The sequence below is a fragment of the Penicillium argentinense genome, assembly GCF_028826775.1.
Source record: "Penicillium argentinense strain IBT 30761 chromosome Unknown utg000010l_segment0_segment0, whole genome shotgun sequence".
Taxonomy (NCBI): domain Eukaryota; kingdom Fungi; phylum Ascomycota; class Eurotiomycetes; order Eurotiales; family Aspergillaceae; genus Penicillium; species Penicillium argentinense.
In genome coordinates, this window is record NW_026622669.1 from 1536327 (window position 1) to 1556488 (window position 20162).

At 49.0% G+C, this 20162-nt stretch overlaps 7 protein-coding genes across 7 annotated transcripts; 5 read left to right on the forward strand and 2 right to left on the reverse strand.

Annotated features, from left to right (window-relative positions):
* Window positions 1-1263: 1263 nt before the first annotated feature.
* On the reverse strand, window positions 1264-2451 carry N7532_010264 (uncharacterized protein; the record flags this gene model as incomplete). The annotated part of the gene is made up of 1 exon (XM_056622755.1): window positions 1264-2451. One exon carries the CDS (start codon window positions 2449-2451, stop codon window positions 1264-1266), a length of 1188 nt encoding a protein of 395 aa, XP_056470171.1.
* An 808-nt stretch (window positions 2452-3259) lies between these two features.
* Window positions 3260-6037, forward strand: N7532_010265 (uncharacterized protein; the record flags this gene model as incomplete). Its single annotated transcript, XM_056622756.1, has 1 exon — window positions 3260-6037. One exon carries the CDS (start codon window positions 3260-3262, stop codon window positions 6035-6037), a length of 2778 nt encoding a protein of 925 aa, XP_056470172.1.
* Window positions 6038-6817: 780 nt separating this feature from the next.
* On the forward strand, window positions 6818-8377 carry N7532_010266 (sugar porter family MFS transporter; the record flags this gene model as incomplete). Its single annotated transcript, XM_056622757.1, has 3 exons — window positions 6818-6863; window positions 6926-7375; window positions 7446-8377. The coding sequence occupies 3 exons, from the start codon at window positions 6818-6820 to the stop codon at window positions 8375-8377; spliced, it is 1428 nt and encodes a 475-aa protein (XP_056470173.1).
* Window positions 8378-8636: 259 nt separating this feature from the next.
* On the forward strand, window positions 8637-9093 carry N7532_010267 (protein kinase; the record flags this gene model as incomplete). The annotated part of the gene is made up of 3 exons (XM_056622758.1): window positions 8637-8683; window positions 8704-8818; window positions 8977-9093. The coding sequence occupies 3 exons, from the start codon at window positions 8637-8639 to the stop codon at window positions 9091-9093; spliced, it is 279 nt and encodes a 92-aa protein (XP_056470174.1).
* Window positions 9094-9911: 818 nt separating this feature from the next.
* On the reverse strand, window positions 9912-11627 carry N7532_010268 (uncharacterized protein; the record flags this gene model as incomplete). The annotated part of the gene is made up of 2 exons (XM_056622759.1): window positions 9912-10305; window positions 10378-11627. The coding sequence occupies 2 exons, from the start codon at window positions 11625-11627 to the stop codon at window positions 9912-9914; spliced, it is 1644 nt and encodes a 547-aa protein (XP_056470175.1).
* A 660-nt stretch (window positions 11628-12287) lies between these two features.
* Window positions 12288-13583, forward strand: N7532_010269 (metal-dependent hydrolase family protein; the record flags this gene model as incomplete). Its single annotated transcript, XM_056622760.1, has 1 exon — window positions 12288-13583. One exon carries the CDS (start codon window positions 12288-12290, stop codon window positions 13581-13583), a length of 1296 nt encoding a protein of 431 aa, XP_056470176.1.
* Window positions 13584-17043: 3460 nt separating this feature from the next.
* N7532_010270 (uncharacterized protein) lies at window positions 17044-17622 on the forward strand (the record flags this gene model as incomplete). Its single annotated transcript, XM_056622761.1, has 1 exon — window positions 17044-17622. One exon carries the CDS (start codon window positions 17044-17046, stop codon window positions 17620-17622), a length of 579 nt encoding a protein of 192 aa, XP_056470177.1.
* Window positions 17623-20162: the final 2540 nt, after the last annotated feature.

The following is a 20162-nucleotide window of genomic DNA, read 5'->3' on the forward strand; positions in this document are numbered from 1 at the left end:
GTGAGATGGCCTCGAAACCCAATCGTAAGTGAAAAAAAAAAAATCATATGGTGTAAACGACACTGAAAAACCTTAATTTCGGTGGTGGTATGTAGTTTCTTATGAAGTCCCTCCAGCTAAATAGACAGCGCAGGGGAAATGCAGCATGGCGGCATCCGTGAGCCGATTCATGTGTGATAGCACCAGGATGCATGCCGATCTGGGATAAGGAATGTAATTGCTCACGATATATCTTTTCTCATGAAAATCGTTTTCTTGTCCCAGTTTTTCCCATACCGGTCCACAACATCATAATAATTCTGCACGATTTTGAGCGCTCGATATCCACGTCGGGTATACCAATCCTGGTTGGCAAACTAGGAGAGATGTAAGCACGGTACGCGGTATGTAGGTGTTTAATAATCACTTACCTTTGGAACATCTCCAAATGTTGCTTTTGCGAAATCCTCACGAAGCTGATCGCTTCTTTCGACAGTATCCAACATCAGTGTCTTGGCTAAGAGCGGTTCGCGAACAGCCATGTTCTCCACCTCGTCCATCGCAGCTCGACCAATGCCCTTGCCTTGCAGGGAATGCAGAACAAAAAATGTCTTAATCCAGTACACCCCATCCGTCGGGATGTCTAGATCAATACTTTCCGCTTCTGGGTTCTTCGAGTCAAGTGAAATGTGGCCAATTGGAATGAAAGACACTTGGGATGGTTGACGTGGCACAGCGTTGATCGATGTCGCAGTATCTTGCAGCTGGCCAATAGTCTATCAAATAGCTTAGCCTTTTTTTCTCTCTGTGTCCATCGGATCTGTATGCGCACATTTAAATCTGGATGCAGCGCTGTTTCCTTATTCAACTCCGCATGATCGGGATGTGGAACCTTTTGGATTCACGTCAGACTTTAAATCGTATATCTGTTGAGCGACTTGAATCATTCGACTCACGATCCAATATATGCATTTCTTGCCATTCTGCTGTTGTTGTCGCCATTTTGTCTCAACCATGTCCTGGTGCCAGCTGCACTCAACCCGTTGCCTGTAAAGCCATTGACGATGGGCCGATGACTCAGAATCCCATGGAAAAAGCACAACCTTGGACTTTTGGCTCATCCTAACAAACGGAGTCGCACAATACTGCCAAAAAGGGATGGGAATATGTATTTAAACTATGAGGTTGGAATGACAGGTCCCGGATTTATAAGATGAGTCAAAGCGGGATGATTCATGTGCGTTACATAATGCGTCCACGCCCTTCGGTGACATCTGGCCCCATCTACCGGCAGAATGTCACATCACCGTTCTTCGGGTGCACAAATCCGCGGTTAACATATTCCTCATAGTTCCAGTAGTCTGTCTGTGTGCCTTCTCCTCCGACGGTCGCGTTCCCAGAAAACTTCCACGTCCAATAGGAGGAACCATGTGCGTATTTGTGAAAGGCAGCCAGTCCAACATTTATATTGCGCTCACGCAGCACAAAGCTGTTGTTGTATAAGGCTTGAATCGACCACTCGCCGACAAACACTGGGAACTTTCCATCGCCCGGGGTAGCCTTTGCGTCTGTGCAAATATAAGATGGGAGATTTTCGGAGGTGGTGTTGCGGCCTTCGAAATAGTAATTGTGCTTATCAAAGACGAGGTTGTCGCTCTGGGAGAAGTTGACAGACCAGTAGTTCACGCTTTTGAAGCTGCCTTGGAACATGATCGGGATCTTACGATTGACAGATGCGACTCGACTTTGAACGGCCTTGATATATTTCAATACCCATGCTGCGCCTTCATCGGAGAGAGCCACTGGGGTTCCGAATACAGACAAGTCGCGGTTGTCGGCAGGCTCATTCATCGGCTCGAGGGTGAAAGATTCTGGGTGACCAGACGCCTGGATGAATGATAGAATGTTGTCGATGACCTCCAGTGAATAATCAAGATTGGTTTGGTTATAGAACCACCCCCAATGACCAGAGGCCTCGCCGATAGTCAACCCATTGTAACCACCGGGCAAAGAGTGGACATCAATTATAATATGCATCCCGTGTTTTTCGATCGCATGTTTTGTGATATCCCGGAGATAGGTAGTCTGCTTGCCAGAATAGAGCTGAGATCCCGGGTAATGGATCCAAGCAGCATATGTGGTCGGGATACGGAGGAGGGTAGCGCCAGACTCAGCAATCTTGTCGATATCCGCCGTGGTAATCCAAGAGGCGTAACGCTTTTCCAGAACAGATCCGCAACGAGATCCGAGGTTTTTGCACAGACCCCATTCGTCATCGGCGCCGCCAGAATATGTGTTCCACCACGTGGTGTCAATAGTCGACTCTTGAACAAGCCAGCCTCCTAGATTTACTCCGTTGGCTTTGAAAGTCTTCCAGTCTATATATTTGGACTTTTCTGCTCCACGCGTCGGGATGGCGAAGGTGCTCGGAATGCCAAGCAGGGCAACCAAGAAGGCAGAACCCAGAAGCATGATGATTCTGATAAGCTTGTAATGAGCTGCCGTCAGCTTGACATCCTTCACGCCCGTTTATAAATGAGGACGAGGCGGGACAAGCGAGCCAAGCTGGAAAATCCGAGTGCAAAGCTTTGTTTCCCAAGCCACACCGGATTATGGACACTAGCTCATGGCTAATATTGCCGGATGGAGAGTAAGTTTGGGCATTGTTTAGTCTGGTGGATCCCACTCAGTATGGCCGAAATTCGTAAGTTGATGACTCGATAACCCTCTGAACTGGCAGGATTGCTCCGGTGTCACGTAATAATGGAAGGTCAACCTCATCGGATAGTCATTTTGTTCGATGCCTCTTTCTGAAATTGATCGATTTAATAAAACAATCGAAAAGGATGAACAGGGAATATCCGGGGTGACCCCTACAACGCGGGGGCAACAAAGTGTGGGGAAATGGGGAATCCGTCAAAGTCATCACACGCAGAACGCGTCGCCCCGGGAAATCCTCGGCTGATTCGAAGTTGGTAGAATTGCCGTCCCAGACTGCCGGCACCGCTAGCCCTGAAACATTGTGCCTAAGATCATGAGGATGCATCGTTTCACCGTAGTGGCTCATTCGCTTGGCTTTAGTTAGAGCAACCGTTGGTTCGGGGTGGAAGACCCCGAAAACCACCCGCAACGTTTCTCGGGATGTCCGAATGCCGAGCTCGCCGTCCCCACCAACACCCCCGATCGTCGCTAGAGTCCCGCGTCGCGCAGGAACAAAAAAAATAATGAGGGGACATCGTTGTCGATTTGTCCAACCCCTTCGTGCAAATTCATATCCGCCATGTCTGCAGCGTCGTCGACCGGGCCATTCGCGTTCTCCCGCCTTGGAATTCATGGGTTCCACGAGGTTCTGGGCATAGATGCTGAGGAGATTCGCCTCTACTGGGTGATCGAGACCCAAACGAGGGATGCCGCTCAAGTCGCCTACCGGGTCGCCCTCAGCACAGATACCGAAGCCCTCGAATCTCCCGATGTAGACAGCTCCAAGCTTGCCTGGGACTCTGGACGCATCGAAAGCGATGAGCAACGCAACATCCTTTGCAAGCCAGAGGGTGGCCTCAAGTCAACATGCAGCTACTACTGGCGTGTTTGGATTGAGGATAATCACAAACAAACCCACCATAGTCCGATCCAAAATTTCTTCACAGCCTATCCTCGGTCCCGACTGCTTCCCCCCTACTCGATGAATCAGACTTACATGCCACACAGCAGCTTGATCTTCCGCGCATGGTTCGAAGATGAGAACGACCGATGGAAGGCTGTTTGGATCGGAGATGGAGGTGACAAGCCTATTTACCTGAGAAAGACTTTCAAGCTGCATCAAAAGCCCACCCGAGCTGTTCTGTTCGCCTCTGGCCTGGGCCACTTCAACATGAGCGTGAATGGGGAACCGGCTTCCGATCATCGCCTCGACCCTGGATGGACCGATTACCACCAGCGAGTGCAGTACACCTCATACGACGTGACGAATCGAATGACCGCCGGAGAGAACGTGATGGGCGCGCATGTCGGGAATGGATTTTATGCAGGAGACCAGGGCGAGGATAGATTCTTCTGGCCGATGTACGAAGACAATACATACGTCAGATACGGGAACGAGCTTTGCTTCTTCTGTGAGCTTCATCTGTTTTATGAAGATGGTTCGCACGACACGCTTATCTCTGACACGACATGGTCAGTGAGAAAGAGCGCGACCACGCTGGCCAATATCTATGCTTCTGAGACGCATGACCGGCGGCTCTATCCAGTTGGTTGGGATTCTCCTGGATTTGAGGCGAGTACATGGTCACCAGCCAAGCCTTTGACGGGCCCCCGTGGTCACTTGTTCTACCAAACTCAGCCTCCAGTTGTGCTCCACGAGACTTTCAACACGGTCAGGACCTACAGCCCACGACCCGGGGTGGTCTGCTTCGACCTGGGCCAGAACGTATCCACCATGGTCAAGATCATCGCTGAAGGCGCGGCTGGATCGGAGATAATCGTGCGCTATACTGAGACAGTCGACGATGAAGGTCTTGCCCTGATACCCGATCCGCTTTTCAAGCAGTTTGAGACTGGCGTGTTCTCCAAAATAACACTCGCTGGCACTGGGAAGCCCGAGACCTGGGAGCCCGATTTCTGCTTTACAAGCGCTCGATGGATCCAAGTGGAAGGAGTTTCCCTGAATGCCGGCGAAGGTCTCCCTGTCATCCACTCTGCTGTCGGTCGCCACATTTCTTCCGCCGCTAGACGACTGGGCACAATGAAAACAGACAAGGAGGATGTCAATGCCCTTCTAAATGCTCTCTACTGGACCTTTAACAGCAACTTGTTCAGTTACCATACCGACTGTCCCCAGATCGAGAAGTTTGGCTGGCTTGAGGTGACGCACCTCCTCGCACCTGCCACGCAGTACATTCGGGATATGGAATCATTGTATACCAAGATCCTCGATGATATCGTCGACGCACAGGAATCCAGCGGTCTCGTGCCCACGATGGCCCCGGAGATTCGGTACATGTGTGGTCCACTCCACGACACGATCACCTGGGGATGCGCCGTGTGTCTCCTTCCTGATATCCTTCTCCGCTACTATGGCTCTACACAAGTTATCCCCAAGGTCTACCCAGCTGCCGTGCGATACATGGAGTACATGCGCACCAAAGAGAGAAAGGGTGGATTGATCGAGCACGGCCTCGGAGACTGGGGTCGAGATATTGCCTTCGGCAACCATCAAGCCAACATCGAGACAGCCATCTACTACAAGTGTCTCCAGTGCGTTGAGATGATGGCTCGCCAGCTCGGCAAGACAGAAGACACAGAAAAATACAAGCAATGGTCCGCACGCATCCACGAGGTCTACAACCGCCACCTGCTCGTCAAAGACGATCCATCACGCCCATACGTTTATTATACCTCCCTCGACAACTTCCCCGAACGTGATTGTACCACAGTTGCCCAAGCCATGGCGATTCAATTCAACCTTTGCCCCGCTGAATACAAAAATGACGTTATGGCTGCATTCGTCGAAGACGCCTCCGACGGGCGGATGCGCGCTGGTGAAATCGGTCTTCGCTTCCTCTTCAATACCCTGGCCGAAGCCAAGCGTCCCGACCTTGTGCTGAAGATGGCTCGACAGGAGGAACACCCTTCGTACATGCGATTCCTTCGTCGTGGCGAGACCACTCTCCTGGAATTTTGGCAAGATGCATGCAGGAGCAAGTGTCATGACATGCTCGGCACGATCTACGAGTGGTTCTATGCTGCTGTGCTTGGGTTGAAGCCGATTGGGAATGCCTATAAAACCTTCGAGGTTGATCCTCCGTACGAGGCGGAGTTCGATCATGTTCAGGGATCGGTTGATTCTCCGTACGGATTAATCAACATTGGATTCAAGCGGGACGCGGCGAAGATCGTTACGCTGGATGTGGCTGTGCCGTTTGGAACATCGGCTGTCGTGAAATTACCTGGCTCAGTGAAGTACGCTGAGGTTACTCGTGAAGGGGACGAAAAGAAGGCGCAGGAAGGTGGTGATGTTAGACTGAGTCATGGATCTTACAGTATCACTATTAGGCCTTGATCCAGGAACCATCTAGTCCTCATTCCCCTCCACGTTACATGATCACAAGACAGCCCTAAACGGAAACGAAAATAGAGAAATTAGATCACAACACTTGTGAGCTGCTTGAATGATGATTACCACCCACAAGATTCCGCTTGAGTGACACTCATGTAAATTGCATATCATCTGATCATGTCAGTGACCCTCCTAGGTAGGATCTCGGTATCCATCTCAGCTGACGCCGAGTCCCTCTCACGTGGTTGGCCCCAGCATCAATTCCGACGCCAAAAATCCCGCACATTACGCCGAGACCGCCGGCATTGCCCCACAGTGAAGCATAATTTCTCGGCAATCCCGAGCAGAACTCCCGCCGTCCCGCGAGAATCGATGCCGAACGCCTGTCTTGATTGGTTACAGCCGGGATGGCTTGCATTAACGCGTCTTACTAACCCCATGGGGGCATCCATCCAGACACAACCAAGCTCCAAATCAGAGACAGTATGGGGATAACTCGGTGCTTTTTTCTACCGAGACTAACGCCTGTGTCCTGCCCTGCAGTCACAAAGTGACCCCCGGCTCTGGTTCTGGTGGGCCGAATTTCCCCGTACCCCAGTCCAAATGAGCCAAATCAGTTTGGCTCGAATGCAGGCGATTCGTTGGTCAGCTTGAGGCAAGGAAAAGGCAATGTTGCCGATCTATCTCCCGTATCGAGACTGGCTCACTCTTCTTTATAATGGGACGATAGTGCGGGTTGAGAATTTGTGCGATTTGGAGGGCTTGCGGACTGTACTTGGCAAGATGAAGATTACCACTTTGCTCTCGGCCGTTTTCCTGGCTATCGCAGGTATTTTCTTGTCTGTGCCTCACTCTCTTGCTTTCACGTTCTGACAGATCCTCGTCAAATAGGTTTCCTGTTTGGATATGACAGCGGTATCATTACATCCACGATCGGCCAGACCGAGTTTATCAAGTACTTCAACAACCCCAACGATGACACAACCGGCGGTGTCGTCTCGGCCTTCCAAGGAGGAGCAATTCTTGGGACGCTTATCAATATGTTGATTGGTGATCGACTTGGCCGCAAGCTCTCGATTTTCAACGGTGCTTGCATCTCCATTTTTGGATGTGCGCTGCAAGCCGGCGCGATCAACATGCCTATGCTGATTATCGGTCGATTCATTGCTGGCGTTGCTGTGGGTATCATGACTGCGGTCGTTCCGATGTACTCCGGTGAGATGGCAGAATCATCCAGTCGCGGTATGATGTCAGGAATGCTGCAGTGGATGTTGAGTTGGGGATATTTCGTGGCTCAGTGGCTTGGATACGGGTGCTCTTATGTCCAGGGCTCATTCCAATGTGAGTATATTCAGGTCTCAATACAAATTTTCACTGCGCTGAGCACGATGCTGACAGCTTTCACTCCCAGGGAGGTTCCCCCTTGCTTTCCAGTGTGTTCCAGGAATAGTTCTTGCGGCCGGCGTCTGGTTCCTGAACGAGTCCCCGCGGTGGCTCATGGAAAAAGACCGCCATGATGAAGCCCTCGCCGCTCTTCATCGTCTTCACGGAGACGGCACTCCCGAGAAGGAGCAATACATTGAGTTGGAGTACCAGGAGATTCGCGATACAATCGAAGCGGAGCGTGCCTTAACAAAGATCACTTTCACCTCAATCGTCACCAAGTCATCATGGCGCCGACGCCTCATCCTCGGCTGTGCAGTCCAAGCCTTTGGTCCCATTTCCGGAATCAATGTGATCAATTACTACGGCACTCGCATCTACTTGTCTCTAGGAATCGACACCCAGACCTCGCTCATGATTATCGGCATCTCGGGTGCACTGTCGATTGTCTATTGCACAATCGGTCTCTGGGCGCTAGAACGTGTTGGTCGTATCAAGCCTCTTATCATCGGATCGCTCGGTATGGCAGGTGCACTGGTTGCCAACGCCGCTATGTCCCAGCACTACGATTCGAACAACAACAATCAGCTCCGCGCCATGGTTGCTATGAATTTTGTCTTCAGCTTCTTCTACACCTTCGTCGGTATTATCTCTTGGGTGTACCCTGCCGAGATTTTCCCCGTGGATATTCGTAACCAGGGGAATTCAATCACCACTTTCACCAACTGGACTGTCAACTTGGTGTTTGCCCAGTTCTCGCCGACTGCACTTACGAATATTGGCTTCCGGTACTTCTACGTGTTTTTCGCTTTCAACATGGTCTCGTTTATTAGTTATATTTTCTTCTTCCCGGAGACCAAGGGGAAGACTCTGGAGCAAATGGACGAGCTGTTTGGGGACGTTCATATGGTGCCCGCAAACCAGAAGCAAGAAGAGATGAGCATGGAGCATTTCAACTAAGCGTATGTGACTTGGAAATTGTCTGTTCTAATGCAAGCAATAGAAAATTTTCTTTATGGTCCGCTTATTAGCTGTAGTAAGACATGAGCGATATAGACGGTGGCGTGGTGCAAACATATTAAACAAAGTTGTCAACACGCACTGCAGCTTACCTCCTCCCTTTAGCGGTCAGTTGAATCTCTCATCTTTTCTCTTCGCTCTCGGTGTATTAGATACATGCTTTCAACTGCTTTCTCACCACGCTTCACAGTCCCCAATCATGGACACTCCACGCCGATTGCCCGATGTGCACTGGATCTGTCGTGGGTATATCTTTTGTTTACGAGGTTTATCCACGCATTGCGTTTAAGATTCCGAAGTCTCGAGAATTCAAACAGAGCAGTTTCTAAAGAGCTCGAAACATACCGAATATTCTCGCAGAGTCCACCTTGTCCGTCTATTGTGCAATGCTTCCACTTCTCAGATAAGGCATCTTCCTCGAATACATGAGAGGTGCATCCCTTAACCCGAGTAGGAATGTTATCAACTAAAAGGCTTCCCAAATAACTCTCTCTTTAGAGGATGCAGGAGAATCACACTCCGGATCATGAAACATGGAGGTTACAATTGTGGAAAAGCCCGAGCCTCTTTCTTTACGCAAAGAATGGATGAATGACTTCGCTCAAGCTGTCGCATTGGGAATCTCCTCACCTCGCTCATGGCGACTTATGGCCTGAAAACATATGTTCGACCATGATCGACTGAAACTTTCCGACTCTGGTTGTACAAGAAAGATTGGAACAATGTACGAAGCTTGCATGGCTCCGTATGGCTGGCTACTCAATTCCAACGAATCAAGGTGATCCTGAAACAACCGGCTTCCTTGGTTCTCTCGCAAAAATTTGCCCTCGGTTCATTGTTTTATTTGATATACTACGGTTTTGAAGTCTATGAAGATCGATGTTTGACCGAAGACCCCTACGACCATGGGCATAAAACTGTAGTCCTTCTACAGAACATGGAGTTTCCTGCGTCGAATGGCAATTCTCTGATCGACAATATCATCGACAAGTACTGGCATAACCAATGTGCAAGGGTATTCGATCTAGCCGCGCACACAGTGGCTTTTGAACCTGGGTACTGAAGTAGTGGTGATCAATGGAACGACGGCTGAGTGAATTGATACATATCGCGATCCGGATCAGGCCCCTTGGGAGAAGAATTGCTAGCGAAAAAGGAAAAATTTCAGGATCTGGAGAAAGTTGAACTCCTTGAAATTCTTCCCTCTGGTGACCCGGAAGAAATCGGAATTAACTGGGATTAGTATAGGCACAGCCTTACAGGTTGAAAACCTACGCAACCCAATAAGAGGACATTTGAGGAAGGCCATGAGAGTCGCATTCGCTCGGAGCTGAAGCCAAAGACTATTATTCTAGCTAGGAAGTTATTTCAGTCGTTCAAACGCGTCTCCATCAGTTTACTTATAGCGACTCAGCTAGACTGTAAAAATCCTTGGCTGTTCCGCCATCCACCTGGAAAGGATGTGGTTTTAAATTCAAACTGCCCCTAGTTTATGAATGATATTATCCTCGCTAGTCCAGCTCTTGAATTGCTGGCAGGGTAACCTAGCCTCGAACATCGCGTCTATCTCCAAAGCAGTGCGGTCTTTCATCTCCGGAACAATGAGCCATGTAATCACGAAGGTTAGGAGACACAAGCCAGCATAGACGAACCCGGTCTTTCCTTTCAAATCACCGGCATCTGTGTTGTAAATATACGGCAAAACAAGATTGAAAACCACGTTCGACAGCATATAGCCGAAAACTCCAATGCCTTGAGTCTTGGCACGAAGGCGCAGCGAGGAAGCTTCTCCGGCGACTGAATAGGACGCTGGCCATGCACCCATTCCGCACACGACTACGACTGCCATCATGCAAGCTGCGGTATACCTGCGCAAATTTGGTTTGTTAGTGCTTCATATATCCCTGGAAATATCGTGATATAAGTCGAGAGGCACATACCAGATCACAATATTGCCGGACCAGCAACCGGAAATACCCATACTCAGCCAGATAATCGTAGAAAGGCCCAGGGTAATGAGCATAAGACGACGTCTTCCGATAAGGCTCATGAACCAGATACCAACACCGTTGGCAAGCAGACCTAAGAAAATCCCCAAAATCAGGACGATGATGCTCAAGCTCGACACCATCCCGACAACTTGCATGAAATAACTCGCACTCGCTAGCAATGGCACTCCGAATAAACTCGGCACCACGAACGCGAACGCCACAATTGCTGTGCGCCGTCTATTATTTCCCCTGAAACAATCAAAATAGGAAATCTCTTGAGAGAGCTGCTGCTCATGCGCAATGGACACACGCATCTGATCGAGCAGTGGGGCCGCATCTAATTTCTTGCTGTGCAAAGTCTTCATTGCTGAATGCGCCTTTTCATATTCATTCTTCCGAAGGAGATACGACGGACTTTCGGGGAGCATAATCGCAAGCGCAAAAGGCAGAGCAGTGAAAATCCACTGTGTGCCAAAAGGAATGAGATATGCAGCAGCAGAGTCCTTTTTCTCACAAGAAAAGATAACAACCGCACCAATAAGCTCACCAAGCAGCATAAAAGTCGGGGAGAGTGCCATCGCCGATCCTCTCAAGCTGGTAGGAACCGTCTCAGAAAGATACGTCTGGGCACCAGCCATTGCACCCCCCACCCCCCAGCCTTGAACAAGTCGCCCGACCAGAAACGCGCCACGTCTCGAGCCCATCTTACCCGGCAGGTTGGAGCAGAATGCAATTGCGATTCCGACCGCACAGATTGCACTGCTCAGGGCAAGTGACCAGCGACGACCGATCCGATCTTGAAGCCAACCGGCCGTACCTGCGCCGAGCATGGACCCAATTGGTGCAATTGCGCTCCAGACTGATAGCCATGCCGCGGGTATGATGTATGCGTCGTTGTAGGATTCGCCGAACTCGCGCTTGAAATAAGGGACTGCGGTGATTGTGCCGAGGATGACGGTGTCATAGCCGGTGAGGAGGAAGTTCAGAGCCAGCGAAAATGCGTAGACGACGATCTTGGGATATCGACCAATTTCATGGAGCAGGCGATGGCCGTCTGGTAAGTGGACCTGAGCCTGACCAGGGGTAATTTCCAAAGGTTCAAATTGTGGTTGGTTCGCCCCTGCATGGGCAGGATCGGTGGCTGACATCCCAGAATGAGGTGTGCAGCGAGGGAATTTCAAATAAAATGGGAGTTTCATTTTGAACAAAATATAGGAGAATCGGTGTTCTATTTATGCCGGTTCGTCCAGGGTCGGTCGCTTATCAGCGAGTCTGGGGAGCGAGGTCGAAGATGTGGCGATTGCAACATGGATAAACTGCCAATGACACCAAGGCATCTAGAAATTTTTGCTTGGCCGCGCCAATGAATCGTCATCCTTGACGAGATTCGCATCTTCTGAGAACAACCACCGATCAAAACGCGGGGGAAGAATCTATGGAGAGCGAGCTAACATTTTCTGGTCGTTTTCTACTTGCCGATACAGCCAATCAAAGCAGAGCATTCGCTGAACCAATGGTTATTATTGGCTGCTTCGGCAACAATCGGCTCCACCGGGATCCATCTTTGCCAGCCCCGATTTATTCTCAGCGGGGCGCCGTGCACAAATCTGGGATGGCATGCTATAGGGGCGAGCAAATTGCGTTTCAATCTGGAGCACGCGTTGAGTCGAGAGAGGCCTTTGATCAAATTTCAGCCGGGTGATCCGGTTTAAATAACTGGCGGCGCGTATCAGAGAATCCCGCCCCTCAACAAGTTGCTGCAGTGAGTCTTCCTTTGGACCAGAACTTATGGAATATTTCTCTGACTGGTTCTAACTAACAAGAGTAGGCCTTCACTTACTCTCCAAAACACTCTCAAAATGGATCTCACCCGTGTCATTAAACCCTGGAAACTGCACCCGCACAAAACCCGAACCTTCGTGAACGCAACAATCATCGACCCAGTCAGCGGCGAGCTGATCCCCAAGGCCACTATCAAGCTATCAGAAGGCTTGATCAGTCGTGTTGACATCGATGGATCTCCCTCATCCGAAGAGAATACCGGGGACGTGATTGACTTGAGTGGAAAATATGTGTGCCCAGGACTGATCGACTGCCATGTCCATATTGCAGTTACCCCCGGTGAAGCCGACTTGCGCGCATATAAGGACATGACCGAGCGCATCAGTCTTCTTCGTCAACCGCACGTTCTCAAGACAATGCTCGGTCGCGGTTTTACGTCGATTCGCGACTGCGGAGGAGCCAGCCTCGCGATGAAAGAAGCTGTGGAAGAAGGTGTCCTTCCAGGACCACGCATGTTTATTGCAGGTATGGCGCTGTCACAAACTGGAGGCCATGGTGATATGCGAGGACCGCACGATGATAAGCTATGCTGCGGCGGATCTATCTCCGGAATCAGTCGTATTGTCGATGGACCAGCAGAGTGCTACAAGTTTGCCCGCGACGAGCTGCGACAAGGCGCCGACTTCATCAAGATTATGGGCGGTGGTGGTGTGGCTAGTCCGACGGATCGCATTGAGCATGTACAGTTCTCGGACGAGGAAATCAAGGCCATCGTCACCGTTGCAAAGAATGCCGGAACATATGTCACCAGCCACAGCTATACTCCCCAGGCGATTCAACAAGCGATCAATCTTGGAGTGCGTGGAATCGAGCACGGCAATCTGCTTGACCTCGAAACCGCCAAAATGATGGCGGAAAAGGACTGCTTTCTCACCCCGACACTGATCGCCCATGTTATGTCGAAGCAGATGAATTTTCTCCCAGCCAAAGGAGCCCTGAAGAACGACGAGGTTCTCGAAAAGGGGCTAAGAGCCATGAAGATGGCCGCGGATACAGGGGTGACGGTTTGTTTCGGTAGCGATCTTCTGGGGCCGATGCATTTTGCACAAAGCAAGGAGTTCTCGGTTCGCAGCAAAGTTCTCAGCTCTCTTCAAATTTTGCAGAGCGCGACCATCAATGCCGCTCGTCTTTTGATGCGTGAGGATTGCCTGGGTCAGATTCGGGAGGGATTTGCGGCTGACATGTTGGTGCTTGATCGCAATCCTTTGGAAGATATTACGGTTCTGGATCGGGCGGAGGAAACTATCTTGGGAGTTATCAAAGACGGACGGGTTTATGAGTCGCGGTTAGAGGGTCTCAAAAGAGAAATTTAATCTCATGTCTTCTCAATCCTGTCGCGATAGCAGACATCTGCCAGCCAATCCTTCTCAGTCGCAGCATGTCAGGTAGCACAATTTAATCTCCGATTATTTTACCCATGAAGAAGCTATATATGAAAAGTTCCTCTCGCTATCCTTGCCTGTTTGATGTAACTCAAATCTTCTGCCAACGATATTTCATGGCCAAAATATGATGGGACACAGTTTCCTCAGCGAGGATACCCTCGAGCATGTCTCACTATCTGCTCGATTTTAGATAGCTTATGGGCCACTAGTACGCACTCCATACCCTTGGCTAGACTGGGGCAACCATATTTCGGTGCTCTGATTGCTCGGTATCGTTATGGTCATTTGCGGGGCCACTTAGCCGAATTCTTCGAAGTGGGTCTCGAGATTATCTGATCGATCAGCGCCAGTGATTTGCGCAGTGGGTTACATGAACCCGTAAGCCGAGGTTTTTGGAACAGCCTTTTTGGGCCAAGGTTTCACTGGAATCCACTTCACCGTAGCCTCGTAGGCCAAAGCCTTGCGCGTGGTATGATTCGGGTCCGCTCTGCTTGCAGGGCTCTTGGGTAGCTTGAACCCTGAGGACTCAGAGTGGAAAGGTGATACCACTACTCAAGAAATAAATAGACCCAATTCCTGCTCACTTGCTTTAACCTTCATCCGCTTTAGGTATCTTTCTCATTGTCCTGTTGTATCTCTCATCATGAAGTTCTTCACCTTCGTTGTTGCTGTGGCTATGGCTGCTCTTGCCTATGCTTGTGTCCCTAGTGAGATAATTCGGATAGACTGAGACACTTGACATCCTCTAATTTGAAGCAAGCTGGTTCCGGCTGTAGCATTGAGGCATGCTGCTCTGGCAATGTCTGTTCCTATGACCCTGCCACTCACCTAATGACTTGCAAACCTACGTGAAGCCGACAATTCCTCTGTAACCAAAAAGTCTCATAAATCAAGAGTACGTATTCGGTGTTTCGCCTCGGCAAAGGCGAGAGAGAAGACTGACATGTTGAATGTATAGGTGTGCGGTTGCAACGGCGAATCCCCCGGCGTATTGGTGGTTAATGAAGCTTACGTACATGTTATCGCTTTCGAAAAGGGGCTCTGTAGCAACATTGTAGCTGACATTTTAGGCTTCTGTGATCGAGTTAGAATAACAGCCCTAGTGAAGCCGATATGCTAAATCACTTGTCTGTAAAGTGCTTGGAAGATCCGTTAAAGTGTATACTGATGAGAATCGGGAGCCAGCAAATGACAAATAAATAACATCAATTCCAGGGTTGTACACATGGGAAGGCTGAGTAACTTATCCGGGATCGCCATTATTCTCGGTAGGCTGTCTGTAAGCTCCAGCAAAGATCAAAAAGCCTCCGGGGTGCTGCGAGTGTCATGAAAGAGCATTGTCGTCCCGCAGCCTACTTACGACGCCCGAATAGGCGTATGAGCCTTGTTTTCTCTGGCGAAATCTCGCGCGGCCTTTTTTTGTTTTGTTTTGTGACAACCAGTCCGTGACTTTGGTATGAGTGTATTGTTTAGGGTTGGCGGTCAGCTGCGTGGCAAGGAGCACATTATTGACGCTCTTCTGGATGCCAGGTTGAGGGTTGAGAGGGACGACGGGTGAACGGTCGAGGCTGTCGAGGATGGATTACTTTGCCAGGACGAAATACCGCAGGCGTTTTCACCGGAGCTTCAATCCTAACGATCGAGCCTAATCAGGTGGCCAATAAATGTGTAGTTGCATCGAAGATCGATGGAAGAAATGCTGAGGGGGTGATTACGCGGGATTATGGGTGACTGCGTGGGAGGACAGCCTCTTGTCTTGGGCATGAAAGAAAATTAAGGAATCAGACAATTCCAGGAACCGAACCTGTGGCTCTTGATGACGCGGAAATAAATTTCTTTCAGAAACGCGCACCTCAAGGAAGTGGATGCCTGGGTGCCTGGGACATCGGCCTGCGAAACAACGTCAAGATCTATTGCGAAGTATTAATTTTAAGACACTGCTATTGCTTTAGATACTTTTAGATATCTTCTAGAACCTCATATTCCGCAGTAAAATGTTCGAAGAATTGCATTTCCAATTTACAGTACTAATTTTCAAAGTAAAAGGTGCTCAACTGTCTCTTCCTTGCCAAGTGCCATGATGGCACCTATATAAACCATTTAAAGGGCATACTGTTCCGCAAAGGGACTATAGCCGAGTGGCAATGGACCATAAGTTTGGAACTGGTGGTGTGAGAGACCTTTGAGGATGGGTTGTCTCTGTGGATTGTCCCTATGTCGGTACACCCCACGTTAAACTACTGGAACTTGGCTTGCCATACGTTCTGTTGGTCTGGGCGCGCGCTTGTAACGCTGTTCATTGAACAGCTTTTTATTTCTTCTTGCTTTCTTCTTTTCATTCTATCCCACAATACCCTTCTTCTTTTATTCCTTCACTTGCTCCTGCTCCGCCCTCCCCTTCATCTTTTGTACTTCCCTCTTTGTGAGGCTCGCATCACCGACACGATCCACTACTTACTCGGGGTCCAGAGAGAAATGGTACGAGAAGACACATTTGATCAACATGGCAAGCTGCGTTACTACAACATACCGCCTCTCGCATCTTTCGACCACAATCACCATTCTTCTGTCAATCTTATCATTCTATAATCTAGTGGTTCTATCAAAATAATTACTTCCACAGCAAGTGTTGATTATATGCTTAGCCGCATACGAAGTCAACTGCATACCAATCTACCAAGGCTCCAAGGTTCCAAGGCTCCTCTTTAGCCGGCAATGGAAAAGGCTGTAGTGGTTAGAGAATGTCAGCTTTTTGCTGCCCATCTGGATAAATCCCTTCATAGTATTCTTCTTTTTTACCTTCACGGTCTCTTTGAGACTGCATTGCAAACATTACTGAACTGGTAAAAATTTCGTGTTTCAACGAGTTTTCCTCCATCCTTTATTTTGCCAAACTAACCTACTAAGGTATGGGAGCGAGTCAAAACCCTCTAACGAGCAACTCTGTGACACTCCAAGAACCCAAGGAGGCCTAAAATTGGCCGCGATGTAAGGCATAAAAAATCCTTGGAACTATGCTCGGTCAACGCGGCAGGGAAAGTCCCCATTATCCTCTATCCCTCGAACAAAACCCGATTGTGTTTCATGCTTAAATTATAACAAAGGCTCGAATTCCCTGACTATCTGCGAGGCCATTGTAAATTGTTTCAGTCAAAGAACTCTCAGTAGCTTTACTTATTGAAATGCCCAAATACAATGTCTTTCATTTTCGAGTATTCCATCCAGGTCCAGCCCAAGTATAAATGTGATAAAATTTCCATGTCTGTTTACACCAACGCATCTTGCGCCAGTTAACTATATAAATCCATCAGCCACTACCTAGATAGCCTCGTACATCCATATCATATTACGTTTATCACCAAACTCAACATTACATTATACCATCACCATGTCTCTTCGCGTCAATCTCGATAAGCCATACGGCCAACGGATGTTCGAAGCGCACCGTTACGACGCCTACAAAGAGCTGGAGAATATTAGCGTCGAGCTTGGTGAGCAGCAAGACTCCTACGAAGTCCTCGCAGATAGACTGTCCAAGTGCTGCGCCGACATTGACAAGATCGAGGAAAGAGCCAAGTTGGAAAAGGAGAATGGGCAAGCCGATGTCTCGTCCTGCTTTCACAAGCGCTGCGAGCTCCTCAAGCTGCTCATCAACGCCGTTAGCATAATTCTGCGCCTGACTCCAGTTATGAAATCCCGTGCAGAGTTGATGACCGGTGCGCTTAGCTCCCAGGTTGGTCGACTCACTCTACAAGCGCATACCGATCGCAGTGACCTGGCTGCTCGCCATATGGACAACGAATGCTTCATGTTGAACCTTTCTTGGAATTCTCTTAGTGGTGAGCAGTCTTCGAAAATTCAAAGGAGTCAGCAGGTACTTGCTGAGAATTGGCATAAGCTTAACATGCCTGTCGAAGGTTGCGACTGCCTTCAGTGTACCAAGCGACTCCATCTGGAGCAGAATTAAGTCTACAATGTCAACTTTCTTACCTATTTTATCTTCGTGGTCTTTTCACTTGTATTGATCTTTGGTGATTTATTTTGAAGGTTTATTTGTCAAAAAGAAAGAAAGAATCGAAGAGAAAAAAAGTGTTCTAGTCAGATTTTACCAGCTACGAAGCAATGCATAAAACTTTCTTTCCAAGAAGCAATTGTTCTGTCCTTATCTAATAGAAAATTCACTATTTGATCGTATTGTACAGGGAGGATCGAAATCAGTTTGACCACTTACATGCAGATGTTCTCTCTCAAACTCTCTTTCGAAACACGCTATACCTACAGTAGAATTCGAAAACAGTTTACCCATCGGACACTCATGCTTTTTTCTCAGCCCTTATCCGCAACGAACCTAGCCAGATAGGGTTACTACTGGAAACAACCCCTGCTAAGCCGTATCGTAGTAGAAATAGTATTAGGCTGTAAATCCATATGAGTCATTGTAAAATACTGTATTATTTCATGGAAAGTTCTAGGGACAGATTCTAGAAGGGGTGCGCCCGGAAAAGGGGAGAGGTGGGGGATTTGTCAATCTTGTTACGGGTCGTTCAAAAGAAGCAGATTCATTCGGTGCCTACAGACGAGAATCTCGAAGATGAAGAAGGAAGGGGAAAGAAAGAAAGTCCACCTGAAAAAGAGGGCTTAAGTCCCCAGCAAACGCGTAGTGCAAACGACCCAAAATTATGCCTCAGGCACCCTTCCACGAGATGAGGCTATTCCCGAGATGAGGCTTTTCCCAGGTTCATCCGTCACAAATCTGGCCTGATCGACGCCATCCCTTTCTTCCTCTTTCTTTGTAGCCTTCATTTTTATCTATCTCTTTTGTGACGGAAGTTGTACTACTGCTGTATTACTGCAGTAGAAGACTAACTCTGGTAGGCTGATATGATTCTCATTCACGCCTTCACGGCTCTTGCTCCCTCTCGTCATTGCCATTCGTTATTAGGCATCTACCCACAACCAGTATGGCCTGTTTATGCTAATAGACCTCTAGGGTCGTAATCGGGTGTAGATATGAACGAAAACCCGGACCACAATTATATCTCTCAGCTCCAAGATTCAGACCAATGGGAACTGGAAACGCAGTATTCCCCTCCTACCCCAGGATACTTTCGAAGCCCTTACGCTACATAGTCCGACCGTAGTCCGTCGCCCTCTGTCTCGCTTGAAGATGATCTCAACCCCGCAAGCCGACCCCAGCCGAATACTATACCTCTGCTCCGGGAATCCGAGTGGGATGCGGATAAGACTTACAATGAGGACCCGCCAAGCTGTATCCACTACTGCATAGAATGGCGTGTCACCCTCAATAACAAGGCTGTGGTAAGGGACACGGAGGAATATCTCGTATTGGCCCCGAGCGCCTACTGGCGGTTGTTCCTGGGAGAAAAGCTACAAACTGTCATTCGAGAGAAACTCACCCGCAATAAGAGGTTCAGGGTTGATGACACAGCGATTGTTGTGGCAGTCAACGATCGTTCTCAACGTGACCTGACCAAGCGTTTCAACAAGACCGAGATAGTTTGGACCTCTATCGAAAAGCAGTTGCGGCTGTGGTTCAGTCACTTCTGTCGCGGAAAGAGACTAAAAATCTGTTTTATATACGTAGAGGATTGTGCCCCTCTATCTGCTGGGCGGAAAGGAGAGAAGAGAGGTAAATCTTCCGTCACCACGAGAATGCTTGATGATCGAGATGCCCAGCTCGACGCTGAAGAAATGCATGTGGTCAGCAATCAATTTGGCGCCGAGTTTATCCGCTTAGGGGGAGGGTGTCGATCGGAGAGACTGATAACTATTAGTTAACTACCTGTTTTGTATAGTAATCGGGGGCTTCTCGGAAAAAACAGCGCTGTAACACACTAAAACCCCCTGAATAGATGGCATTCTGAACGGGAGCCGACAGATAGTTCTTCAGTCGATCAATCGATCGCTGGGATGGTTCAATTGGCCGTCATGAGTACTAGTCGATACCGAAATCCTAAAGTCCGACAAACCACTGTGGCTGTACAAGGCTGGGCAAAGGATGTCCTTGGAATCCTTTTTGGCGCATGCTTTCTCTCGGTTGCTTTACGATACTAGCAGAGAAATCCGGAGAAGAGGAGTACATTTCTGGCTCCAGACGACAGCAAACTCCCAATTCTTCTTCCTCCATACGGTCCACGTCACGTGGGATTTTGTTCTATTGCAGTAGAAGAGAGATGGGACAAGGGAGTGAGGAGCGAGTTTTAGGGAGCATGAACGCAGACTTCGTGGCCCGCATATGGTTTGTACGTTTATGGGCTCTCAAGGTCATCTGTCTGATCCGGAAGAGAGAGGGGGCTAGGGCAGAGGTTTCTATGATGATGATCATTCTACCAACCTCGCAATCTGCGCGATGCCGAACAGAATTACTCTGGAAAGGCAGCTCGTAAGCGAAAGCCAACATGCACCAACTATGTTGTTAGCCCGGTGCAAAGAACGAGCTGGACTGGAAAATGGCTACACGATTGATGCACGCCTTTTGTCGTTGGA